General features: G+C 39.5%; 1 protein-coding gene across 2 annotated transcripts in view; it reads right to left on the reverse strand.

Annotated features, from left to right (window-relative positions):
* The window catches only part of sbf2 (SET binding factor 2), a 94019-nt gene that overhangs the window by 5953 nt on the left and 74905 nt on the right, over positions 1-13161 (reverse strand). Inside the window, exons 26-36 of one of the 2 annotated variants that reach the window (XM_041985163.1) lie at positions 12921-13122; positions 12418-12614; positions 12032-12172; positions 9846-9929; positions 8254-8328; positions 6922-7100; positions 6182-6358; positions 5648-5749; positions 2357-2542; positions 1198-1324; positions 803-930 (exon numbers count right to left, since the gene is read on the reverse strand). In XM_041985163.1, the coding sequence (XP_041841097.1) occupies positions 803-930; positions 1198-1324; positions 2357-2542; positions 5648-5749; positions 6182-6358; positions 6922-7100; positions 8254-8328; positions 9846-9929; positions 12032-12172; positions 12418-12614; positions 12921-13122 (1598 nt within the window). The remainder of the gene's footprint in view (positions 1-802; positions 931-1197; positions 1325-2356; positions 2543-5647; positions 5750-6181; positions 6359-6921; positions 7101-8253; positions 8329-9845; positions 9930-12031; positions 12173-12417; positions 12615-12920; positions 13123-13161) is intronic. The other variant, XM_041985174.1, reaches the window with a different exon arrangement.

Genomic DNA, 13161 nt, shown 5'->3' on the forward strand with positions numbered 1-13161 from the left:
TCTGGGGTGTCGAGCCTCCTTCCTAACTAATAAAGTCAGAATAGTCTGGAAGTCTGGAAATAAAGTCTCACCTAGCTCATTGAAAGTCTACTTTGGCTGCAGTCTGGGCTTAAATTACCGCATCACACTGGTGTAAGTTGCCTGATGGAGCCATAACTAACATCTAAACTCATTTTGATGTTTCAAACTAAGCTCACAGCTTTGCACCTTCGGCTGACATTTCATGTGATCAAACAGAAACTTCCAACAGAAATATCTGAAAACAGTCTTTCGGTGTCAAACTCAGAACAATTTGTTCTGCACAGCAAAGCTAAAACATCCAAGTGGGATCCAAACAATGAGGGATGTAGAAATTGTTTAGGTGGAGATACTAATATTTTGTCAGATGGGAAAATATATAAAACTTTTGTCCAGTTAGTGTTATTTTTTGGATGTGTCAAAAAGAAAGTCAGTGTCCTTCTGAAGCCCCCTATAAACTGACAGATGATGCATTTTTCTGCAGTGATTTAACCGAAGCTGCAGTTCTGGATGCAAAAACAGCTTCAGCAGGAAGCACATTTAATTAATATTTTAACCTCAATCAGGAGTCATAAAGTCAACTATAGTTGCTTGTAAGGTCAGAACAATATTATTAATCAGTGATTACAAGTTATATTCACTGTGATAAACATACTCGCCAACGGTCAAAATGAAGCGAGAAACTAAATTCAAGCCATTCATAAATACAAATGTTCAGAGCCTGCACAGCTCATGTATGATAGCAGTTCATACACACTCTTCAGTGTGCAATAAATTCACTCACTTCGCTCTCTGAGGGGTTGTACAGATAGTTGAAGAAGATGGGAGTCCTCCTGTGCATCCTGTTAATACACTCCCAGATACAGATGCCTCTCCGGGCCTGCTTATCACCTTTGTCCTCAAACAGCAACCCTGAAAACACACAACAGAGAAAGCTGTTGAGCACATGGCCTATGATGACATTTTACACCATAAAATATCAAAATAAGAGTTAAAATAGTAACAAAAAAGTTTATACATGGTGTGTTTATAACAAGCATTAAAAAGGTTTTCAACTAAGTAAAAGCCAAAACCCAAAGGCAGACACTAAAAGTGTAAAGAAGACCCCATCATAAATATGCAAAATAAATAATCTCTTTATTTATTGCTTTTTTTTTTGGTATATAAAAAGACACTGACCGTGTTCCAAGCGCTCATAGTCTGAATCCAGCAGGAAGTTCTTGAAGCGGTTAGAAATGTGATGATAGGCCAGGAACTTCAGATAATACTGATTAAACTCAAACTCCAGAGGATATTGCTCCAAAATCTGCAAGGACATGAAAAGATGGATTAAGACAGTTAGAGGCCGGAGGAGAAGCCTGTTTGTGTGTGAGAGACAGCTGAGTTGTGTCTTTGTGTTGTGGCTTCCCATCTCTCCAGTGTATAAATTAGAAACAGGAAAGAGCGTCTCCTGTCCCTGTGAGGGCAGAGGTCAGTAATATCATCACTGCCAGACACAATCCAGACTGAGCCAGCATGACTGCTGCTCCATTGTTCCCATCCAGTTGTGTGAGGTGGCCAACGGGACTGCTGAATATTTCAGGCCACCTGGGTCCGCTGGCAAAAACAACAGCTGTTTTGGAGATGAGGCACTTCTATTTTGAGCTCTTGTCCGAATCTTTTCTCTCCCCTGTTTATTACTCTCCAGACCCCGAGGACCCCCGCCAAACTTTCTTAGCTGCCAAGACTACACTTTCAAAAGACAAATGCAGAAACTATGTATTGATGTCAGTGCATGGGAGTGGGTCTGTAAGACCCCTGGAGACTCAAAACCCCCCCACAGCATTCTCTTAAGTTAGCATTTCAGAGCAGACATAGTTCTCTGGCCCTCAACTGCTTGAGCTTCATTCTTAACTCGACCTCCCCCCCAAAAGCCTGAAGCACACCCAAGCCTTCCTAGAGACTCTCAATCCCCAAAACGGCAATTTTCCACATGCAGCTTTAAACACGCACTGAACGTGAAGAGATGGTGAAACACGCGAGCACAGAGAGCTCAACGCTGATCACTGGGTTCGTGGACCATCTGGGCAGCAGCCTCCCTCAACACTCCCCGGTGCATATGCTGCTGAGATTACATTTCCAGTGTTGAGATGTGCTTAACTAATGTGTATAGTTAATGATAGAAGAATTTTTTGCCTTTTTCATTTACTCGCCTGTTTGCTTTTGAGGAATGTCATGAGCTCATGAAGAAGTTATGAAGAAGTTGAAGCCATGGAGGGAAAGCAGAGTGGAGTCACGTAGCAGAGGCAGAATTACTTGAAGGGTCAGAGTACCTGTGTCGGGGTGGGGTGAAGCTCACCTGATGTACACAGTCCAGGAACTGCAGGAAAATAGGTGTAAAACCGCTGCCCTGGCTGCCGGGACTCAGGTTGCTCCGTTGGCAGAATTTGTGGCCGAAGGATAACCACTCTTTTTCCAGGAGCACCTGAAAACCTTCTAGTGTTCGGTAGAAAGGATCGCTCAGTAGCTGCACCAGAGACACCACCTGTAGGGAGACAAGATGACCAAGAGATTCAAAATAAAAATAAGACCTGGTGCATGAGAAAGAGCAAAACACTCATTTCTATTAACAAGAAAAATATAATCCTGTTCTACACCATTCTGCTGGATTGTAGATTTTTTTTTATTTTGTTGTGGCCTAATTTTTGCAAAAATCAGTACATGGACTACACTTGAAGAGAAATGAAGGAAAAAAAACCTGTTTCAAACTGAAGAAACTACCCTAAATGTTTCAATATTATACAACTGGAATGTGAACATCTCTTGCCGAGTGACTCATGAAAAGTTTCTAGACTGTGTCACATTTCCAGATGTGACATTGCAATAAAATGAAAGTATTAAAAAAGACAATACCCACAGGACACTTTAGGGTGATGAAGTAACCGAAACATTAACATGAACTATGGGTTTTTATGTCAAGGCCAGTTTTAAAATGAATTTAATGACAATTAAATTTTATAACACTGTGAATGTCATGGGGACGTGTTGTACACTGAGAACTTGGCTGCACTCTTTGATGGACAAATTTGTTTCTAGAAGACCTAAAACATATATTTGACAAATTTCTGCTGTATCTTGTTACTTGCAGTATCTGCTAACATTTATGCTGTTGTATGCACAGGGTTGGGAAGCAAACAGGATTAAAATTTGCACCAGTAAAGCAAAGTGACATCTGTTTCACCACAACTGTGAAAAATCTGTCTTGCATGATTTACTGTAGAGCAGAACTTTGCTTAGTATACCTCAAAAACCTGAACACAGTCTAGAACTGAACCATCATCTGACAAAACAAAGTTAAACAGCTCATCTGCTATTGATATAACACTGCAACAGAGTCTTCAGGCAAGCTTGAGTTCACTCCATAAAATACCAGTTGAGAATCACTTGTCTATACATGCAATATGGCTGGCCAGCTTCACCGCCCGTGTCTCTTCCAACACAACTAATGAGCCCTGACGCTTGTGGAATGAGCGGGAAAAACAGTCTGTGGCTTCCCCGTGAGGTTTACAAGAAGATCCAGGTTTGAGTGGTAGAAAAAGCCCCCTGAGCCCCAGCAGTGAAATGCCTCCCCCCTGCAGCAGACTGAACAGTGGATATAAAAATGAAGGGGACAGAGGATGAAAAGAGAAGCAGAAAACGGCACGTAGAAAGAAAGACGTTCTGCATCCTGTCTGCTGGATGTCTATGATCCATGAACTGAGGCAGAAGCATATGGAGACTATTTGCCTGTACAGGCCGATCAGGACTGAGCCTGTTGGAGCCGGTGGCCCAGCGGAGAAAGATGCTCAGGGCTGCACACGTGCCCTGCATGAGGGATCCACAAACCCAGCTTTTACACAGCAGCCCAGGGCCTTAAAAAGCCCATAAACACACTTGAAGGACAAACGCTTGCAACACAAACATGTGCAATTTAACAGGTCAGCGTGGAAAACATGAGCTCAGAAAGCAAACATGTAATGAAATACTGAGATTCTAACAATTGATCGCGATTGAAATAGACTTTTTGTTTACATAGTTTCAAAATCAGAACCATGAGCCTTTAAGATTACAAATGAGCAACATTCAGTGACTTAAGGCCTTAAGACTTCAGACATTTTATCATATCTACATAACCTCTCTAACCCTCATACAGAACCGATTACAAGATGAGATTGGAGATTTATGAGTCACGCATAGCCACTCAGATGTGCAGCGTGAAGATACTAGTTTCTGCTTTCACTTCCAATAAACTGCACTGGAACATTAAAGAGTGACACAATAGGATTCATCTGTACCATTACAAAAACTAAAAACGGTTTTATCTGAGGTGGTTAAAACCATGTCCCTTTTTTTTTATTCCAAAATACTGAAATCCTCTATTCTTTGGACCGTTGTGATGAAAAAACTGCAGCAGAAATTGACTATACAAGTATGCGCCACTAGAAAAGGTAAAACGTTGCTGTTAAACTTAGTCCAGACTTACATTACAAAATAAAGAACCATGAATGTTCTGGTTTTGGGATCCTAAAATGCTTTACACCATCTAAATTGTGAGGCTTTGCACTTTCATAGATTATGGAAGCAAAATATGCAAAATGTTTATACCTTTTAGTAACTGCAATAAAAACTGTGATGAGTAGAACTTTTCTTATAGGACTATTTCAAAGATGGTATCATGAATACGGGGAGTGGTCTGAACTTACAGAGCTCTTTAAATTTTGACATAGTTACACAAAATTATAATATGTTTCATATAAATCTATTCGTCAGACATTCATACAGAACCTCTTCTATACACACGGTGCTTTTTCTCTATTATACACACACTTACAAACCATTGAGCACATCGGGGGAATCTGGGGGGCTAATAACAAATTCTCTTACTGATAACTGCTCTTCAACATGAACAAACCTTTAAAAAAAAGAAAGAAAAAGGCTCCAAACTATAAAACTTGCATACAAGTTAAAAACTCTGTTATCATAATAAAAATAATAAATAAAATAATAATAATAAAAAAAGAAATATTTATTCTGAGTGGATGAATATGGTTATGAAATGAGCAGCAAATATAAACTGTGTCTGTTGGCATCAAAATTTCACAAAGAAAAGATTAAGAAAGATGACTGACTGTAAGAAATCCTGTAAATGTGAAAGTGGAAATCTGTAGAGACACTTGAAGAGAAGCAAAACAGTGGGCAAAAGCTTTAGATGTATAAGTTGAAATCTGAATTCTTGTGAAGGACAGTGAATAGACAGTAAACTGCATAAGAAAGAAAAAAATCTTTAGCCTACAGTTTGATGCAAACCTGCAAAATAAAATTCTGTTAAAGAAAACTAAATCAATCCCTCCATAAAATACTAAGAACAGTTTTGCTGGTCTCACTTATGGGGGTGAGAAGGGTTAGATTTTTTTTTTACCTTTTTTTTTTAAAACCAGCTTCAATTCTTTCAGCTTTTTAAGCAAAATTAATTATAGAACAATGACTGAATGGAAACACTCAAAAGACAAAACCTGCACAGTGTTAACACTGTGCTCAAAAATCTTCTTCACATCTGTTTGTCTCTAACTCATGTGATTTTCATGAAGGTACTTATTAATTTTTTTCTCACTTGCGTGGTAATGTCCCAGCCGTCCTCCAGGCTGAGCAGAACAGATGAGCCGCTGTCCAGAAGCTCCACCAGAAACAGTGCCAGCTGCAGGATCTTGTGAAGCTGTGGGAGGTCAACATATGTGAGAACAAATGTAGACACAGACAACATAAGACATAATTAATCCACTCTGAATATATTACTATATTTGGTCTACTGTTAAAAAATTAGCTGAGCACTGTTCATTTCCCACAGATAGTATTTTTTTTATATGACCAATGTAAGCCTGCAGGGGGTCAATCAGATAACCAGCATGCTGTTACCCCATCGCTGAGAATGTGCTTCCCCTGGGAAAATGGCTTCAGAGTGGATTTATTCGCATAATTTATCCATGATGTGAGTCTGATATACAGGATGAGGAGTGGACTGCTGGGTCATTCTCACACAAAGTTTACTTAGGCTCTCAGTGAGTACTACTGTAACATATAAAATGAAAAGAAAAAAAAAAAAAAAAAACAACAAAAAACAAACAGTGCTGTTCGTGTGATTGGTCACCTGCAGGATCCACTCAGAGTCCTCCAAGGCTTTGAGGAAGGAGTCCTCTGAGTCAGACGATGAGGCGCTGGGAGCACAGGCCCTCAGCAGTTTTTTAAATGCAGCTTTCACCTGTCGTGTGTCTGCGAAGTCCACCGGCACCAGTTCGCAGTTCAGAGAGGAGTCCAATCTGAGGCCCTGGAGGAATTTTTATCACGTTATACCGAGCTGAAACTACAACAAGCATGCAAAATCTAGATCATATAGAGGCTAGATGATCTAGATTTTGCATGCTTAATGCAGATTATGCTTTTTATTCAAGTATTTGCTCACTGTGGGTGAAAGAAAAGCTTCAAGACTTGTGCAAAAAAAAATTAATGCATAGATGGTGCAATCTTTGTGAGGCTTTTTTTGTGTGGCTTTTCTTCAATAATCATTTTTAAAAGTTCATGCACATCTGGAATAATTCAATTCCCTCTTGTCTAATTTAAGGATATGAATCAACATGCTGTTTGGTGTATGAATGTAATCTAAAACTATTACATTATTACTAAATTATTCAACTACTGAATTATTTCTTTACAGTTATTATAAAATAATCCCTCTGCTAACAGTCGACAGAAAAAATGGGATTCATAAAGCTGAATTTGGACTGCAACAGTTTTTTTTTCATATGTAACAGATTAATAAAAATATAATGCAAAAGTTAGTAGTAATATATGATTTCATCCTCTAGTAAGCAGGATTTTTCTCCTTCTCACCCTTAGATGCGACTTTTCTCCGAAGACGTAAAGGGCGGCCTGATGTTTGAGGAGTTGAGCCTGCAGGCTGTTGCTCCCTGCAGGGGGCGCCAGATCTTTCCCAGCTAGTCTGGCACCCACATTATCCGCTGATGGGTGCTGACTGAGTCTGCTGCTTGAGCGCAGGCTGGCCCACATACCTGCAAAGACACATTTGCAAACAAAAGTTACGCACACGCGCAGAAGCTGGCTTGTTCGAATGCCACTTGTGTACACAGGCTGTCAAATAAACTAAGACAGAATGATGAACAACACATGACATGCAGATGAACTTCACATGCACAGCAGTTCAGCTGGGATTATACAAGCACCTTCATTCCTTTGGTCCGCCAACAAAGCAGTTGCCTCTGAGGATCCGGTGCATTATGATATTAGAAGCAGAAGTGGTTGGAATTTTAGCACGTCAACAAGTCTAGAAGCTATTTCTCTGAAAACCAGCATGCAATGACTTCCAAACAGTGTGAATCACCATCAGGAAGGATGTGATTTTTCACAGTAATCACTTTAAGGCCTTTTGCGTTTAATTTGTATTGTATGGATATCAAACTGTATCAAGAAACATCTTCTATAGCCGGAGAAACTCAACAAGAGACTTCTATCAATTAGGCTGCTGTAAATTTCTTATGATCTAAATTTAAACTAAGGCTGAACCAGTTTCAAGGGCTGTCTCCACCACTATTCACAGATATGATCACTTACGTAATTGTTTACACCTGAAGCTTCCCCAGAAGATGAAATTAAAATGGCAGCAGATATGACTCACAGATAAAAACATGAATCAAAACATGGGGATCAAAAACAAGATCAAATGACTTCCATGACTTTCTATATTTACTGAATTCTTTCCCCCTGCAGTCAGATTTACAGAATATCCTCACAACTTATCCTCACAACACTGCAGGATTGTATCCGGCTTTATTTTGTGTAAATTATGATTTGTGTGCCATGATAAACCTTTTTGTTTCCCCTCATTCTGGACCCGGATCTTAACTGACCACGAATGGCACTACTGAGCCAACAGCTCAACAATGGAGAAGACCACATGAGAGCAGCCTCTGGTTTGTGAAAAACCACAGCTCCCAGAGGAGCACCCACAAAGTCAGTGATGATTAGTTCTACGCTCCACAAGATCTTTGTAAGAGGTTTTTAGCATGATGCACTGCAGCACTGACCTGGTTAGTAAGCATTTGTGTGGGTTAGAGGAAGCAGAAATGCTGAAGCTCCACAGATGTGTAAGAAAGGGAAGAAGGGTTGTAAGAAGATTGGGAGGGCAAAGCAACAGTTTCACTCTACCTTGATTTAGAATTTTCTCCTTACTGGCAGGTTTTTGGTGTGAGTGAGTGAATAGTTTGTCTTTGTACTCAAGCACTGGTTGGTTGTTTGGTACAAGAGAGAGGATGGAGGTAAAATTAATGTCAAAATCATACTGAACACCATCACAACCCACCATACTACAGTCATGCAAATGAAATACAGTTTATGGTCAAGGTTTGGATGGGCCCAGATATAGACAGGATGAGACATTTCTGTATTTTTAATAATAAAGCAAATGATTGTCATGTCAGCATGCATTAATATGATTATCCATTGCTTTAAACGGGAGTGAGATGTTTGCCTCCAGAAGCGGATGCACCTAACCAGACTTGCAGATGACAAATCATGTTCTCTCTTCAGGATTAACAGAGGTCTGGCGTGTCTTCCTCTAGATTTTGGAAGGTTTGTGTAACTTGGGAACAGCAGTTTGCTTGTAATGCTCCGGATCCAAGGAGCAGTCATTACGATATTCTAAACTGCATTTACACAAGTTGCAAGCAGGATAGTGAGGAGGGAAATCAAAATTACACAAAAGTAAAGTTTATTGTAGAAATCTCAGCTAAAGCATGAAAACAAACCTAGAAGAGACTCAATGCTTTTTTATTACATTTTATTCACCAAACGTAAACTCTTAAAAATAAATAGCCTAACTGAGAGGAAATTACAGAACATCATGAAAAAAAAAAAACATTTTCTTTAATGCTAATTAAGAATTTTTAAGACAAAAAAGTATATAATTTCCTGACCTCTGTAATCTAAGATACTTTTAATCAAGCATTTATATTCCATCCAACATTTACTACTAAACAATGCCGCAGTTTACTGGATTAGAAACCTGGAGTGAAACACTCAAGACCCCAAAAACATGGGGATGATGTGTCATGCTTTCCAGCACGCTGAAAACGTGCTGAGTCAGTCTGAACAATTCTTTTGCCTTTAACCTTCATTTGAGGCGGTGATTAACAGCTCGGGCATGCACAGATGTCGAGACAAAACGGCAAGTACTTGGATTTCTTTTCAAGAGTTCACATTCCAAAACAAACAGTCACAGTCATGTGTCAGCTTAGCAGTACACTGTGTTTTCATCTGAAACGCAACATCACTGCACTTGGGTTAGGGTTAGGGTTAGGTGCCAGTTAGCCACCAGTCACAAGTAGCCATGACACATAAATCCTTCAGTTTTACATAACAGTCACCTAATATTTGTATTTTATGAAAATAAGCTAGATTCAATTATTAAATCATCAATTAAAAACACTGTAAAAGCCAATGACTTATAAATATTAGTGTTATTTGAACTGTCGCTTTATTAGTGTATTTCCACGTTAGCCTCCATAGCTTTTACAACTCTTGCACTAAATGTGGAGAATTCAAATATTTTCACAAATTTGGATTTTAAGTTTGCTGACAAACAATGGAAATACTTAGGTTGAATCTCAGTGTGCTAAAAAAACGAGCATCTGTTTCTGTAACATTTACCTTAAGCGATCAGATGATGCTTCAGTGATTTAGTTTTTAACTGGCAACGACACGCATGTTGAGTATCATATAAAAAAGCAGGAAACACTCACCTCCTCTGGTAAAACTGTTTGAAAACGGGATGTCTAAGTGGACAGGAGTCATCTTTGGTATCCTGGATGTCCTCCTTTCACTGCCTGAAGGAGAAACATGTACAGAGATTGCAGGACATTTAAACAAGTGTCACATTACATGTATAGTGTTAGTATCAAATCATAAGCAAGGGTAGATGACAAAAACAAACAGACTGCAGTGATCAGATGTTTATCTCAGCTCATTATCATCAAGCTACAGCAGAAGAACATGTGGGATGTGGTCAGGGATCAAAAAGACCGCCGTCTTCAAGAAGAAGGGGGATCAGACTGATGGTATTAAGTTCAGAGCTGATGAACAGAACATGTTTTTCAGTAGGTTCAGCTCAGGACGATGCTCACTATTCTTCTCCTTTAAACCCAGCAACTCAGAGCTCTTGTCCACTGAGGACCAAGCCTTCCTGTCACACTCCTACTAACTATGCCTCAATCATTAGGCCTTTTCACACATGCCTTTCAAGACAGGGCTGATGCACTGGTGTCATGTGCAAAAGTCCAGTGGCTGGATCAGGATAAGTTGATCATTTCTGTCCTGGGAAACGATGTGATGACGGACTACAGATACCTGGATGTTCTATGGGGACAACAGACTGGAAATACTACAGTGAAGACTGACCACAGGAGGAGAATGTACAGACTTTGTTTATGTTTCTGTCAAAATTGAAACAATGTAACTTCTTTTTGGTATTAGAAAAGTAAACTTCAGTTCAATTAAAAACACTTTAAAACCGAGTTAAATTCAAACATTTCCCTTGAAGAACTCTTCATCATCTGGGTAATTTAAATACACAATAATTGTGGATAAAAAGAGAAAAACGTAAACAAATTCTGCACGTTCATGTTTTGTGCGTGCATGACTTGTGTGTGGGAGCGCTCACAGGCAAGACAGGTAAGGTCAGAGGAGATGGATGGGCTAGGCAGAGACCCCAGACTTGTCCTGGGATTCTTACATAACTTTTTATTTTCCTTTTAAATTTAACCATATATCAGATACAATACCCCCCCACCCCTACACACACAAAGATAAGTAGGTGAAAAATAACCGTTGACCAGTGCAAACACAAAAAGGAAGCAAATCATTACCTGGACAGAAAAAAACAGAGCTGGAGTGAACAAAAATAGCTTGATAAGTGCCAGTGTGCATTTTTTTTTCTTTATCAGAAGAAATGAACTCTGCTTGGCCTCTTGTCCTTTTGCAAACAAACTAAGTTTTTTTTCCCACGACAAAGCCAAGGCCACCCCAAAATAAAATTTAGGTCAGGTAAGGCCACTGGAGGCAGGCCAGGTAGCTTTCACGTAAGAGTGAATGTTGAGCCAATTCACAAAAGTCACTCTAAGGCACTGTTAAAGATACAGTCTAATTATAAATAAATAAAGAATAAACTAAATAATCTTGCATTAGTATGATTAACTGTATTAATCAGTTTAGTTATCAGAGTTTAACTGATGTAAGGTGTCTTGTCTGCCAGCATTTGCTTCCTTGCTATCCAAAAGGAAGCTGAACTGATTAAAGGTTAATCGTCTTTAGACCATGGTTTGGCTCAGGCAGTCCTGGTGAAAAAGGCAAGGTGTGTGAGCTCGCTTTAAGGCAACAAAGACATTTGCCGTGTTTGGTTTTAACAGCCCTTTCTCATGCCCCTCACTTTGGCTAAAAGCCATCAGTTTTAACAGATAACATTATTGGCCATACTCCATTTACATGTTCCAGTTTCAGCCTCTGTACCGGCAGGTTCGCCAGTGTTCAAATTAAATGAGAGTCAAAAATGTTTTAGCAAAGTGGACTAATTTCTGTAAAGTTAATGGTTGGTTTTAATTAAAAAAATGATACCAAATTATACTAAACATTTAGTTCATATTAAAACATAAAAAGCAAAGCTAAGAGAAATCAAATCAGGATATCTACTTATGTGGTCCTTGTACTGAAAGCCTGAAGTTTTCATGATCTGTTATTCTTTAGATGTTTAATAATCTGAGTTTCAACCATTTCATGAGTCCATGTGCACCATGATGGCAGGACAATAAATCAATCTGTGCAACTTCTCAGAAGTTATACTTCTAAAAGAACCACAAAAGGAAGTCTAGCTTCCCTTTATTTAAGCACTTAGGACATTATTAAACAAAAACATTTAAATATTTTTATTTGGTACCTGGTGAGAGGCCAATGAGGGAGCGGTTGGTCAGGGTGCTGTTTCCATTCATTTTGAAGTAGATGGGTATGGAGTCAAGAATAGCCTGCAAGTACTTCTCCTGTTCAAGACTACTGGAAGAATCTGAGGACGAGACAGGAGCTAGAAGCAAAAAAAAAAAGTGAGAGAATAACCTTTATTTTAATATGAATAATTATTTTCAAGGGAAAACTTCAAAAGTTCATTTTAAGAGGCAGATCCAAGCCACTAAAAATCCTGGGAGCATCATTATTCTATAAACTGTTTTGGCCATCATTCATTCTTTGTTCATGGTAACAAGTTACCTAAAGCACTACATTAAAAGACAATGAAAGGCATGACCTGTGCCTTTCAGAAAATAAGCATACTTGTTGAGGAGGGGTTCTGTGACTTGAACAATCCCACCACACTCTTTCCGTGGAAGCCTCCAGAGCGCAGCAGCACAGCTTTGGTTCGGGGATGTTTCCAACACACAACAGGCAGACGGTTGTGTCTGTGGCAGCGAGCTACTTTGTGTAAACTGCTGTCCTGCACAGCCTGAGGAACAACCAGCAGTCCTGGGTAGCTGATGAAAGACAGGAAAAGAAATAATAGAACTCTCACAAACATAAAGGAGAATTTCTGCCATCAAGAAACTGTTGAAAAACAACTTTAGGAATTAAGAGAAACAGGGAAATTAAACACTGAGTTTTTGTATAACTTTGTACAGCTTCAGAGATCCTGGAAACTTATATTTAGCACAGCTGCAATGTGATTAGTGACGTTAGCACAGATCAGGAGGTTTCTGGTCTGATTCATGGGTGAAATAAAGCCACACTGCTGCAAATGAAGTTACATAAGTGGGAGCAAGTATCGGGTAAAAGCTGGTTACCTGCGACAGAGAGAGTAGAGCCTGTTTACGGCTGTGATCCTAAACTGCTCGCCTGACTTTGATCGAGACGAGCTGGCAGTAATGGTGCCCAGGCCCAGACGCTGGTAGTCACGGAAGCAGGACTGCTCGACCAGCTGCTCCATGGTGGACTTTTCAGATGCTCGCAAAGTGCTGCTAGGTGGTGGCTCACCATCATCAGATACTTAAACAGACACACAAAAAAAGAATTAATTACACTTAG

The sequence above is a fragment of the Melanotaenia boesemani genome, chromosome 1 (genome assembly GCF_017639745.1).
Source record: "Melanotaenia boesemani isolate fMelBoe1 chromosome 1, fMelBoe1.pri, whole genome shotgun sequence".
Taxonomy (NCBI): domain Eukaryota; kingdom Metazoa; phylum Chordata; class Actinopteri; order Atheriniformes; family Melanotaeniidae; genus Melanotaenia; species Melanotaenia boesemani.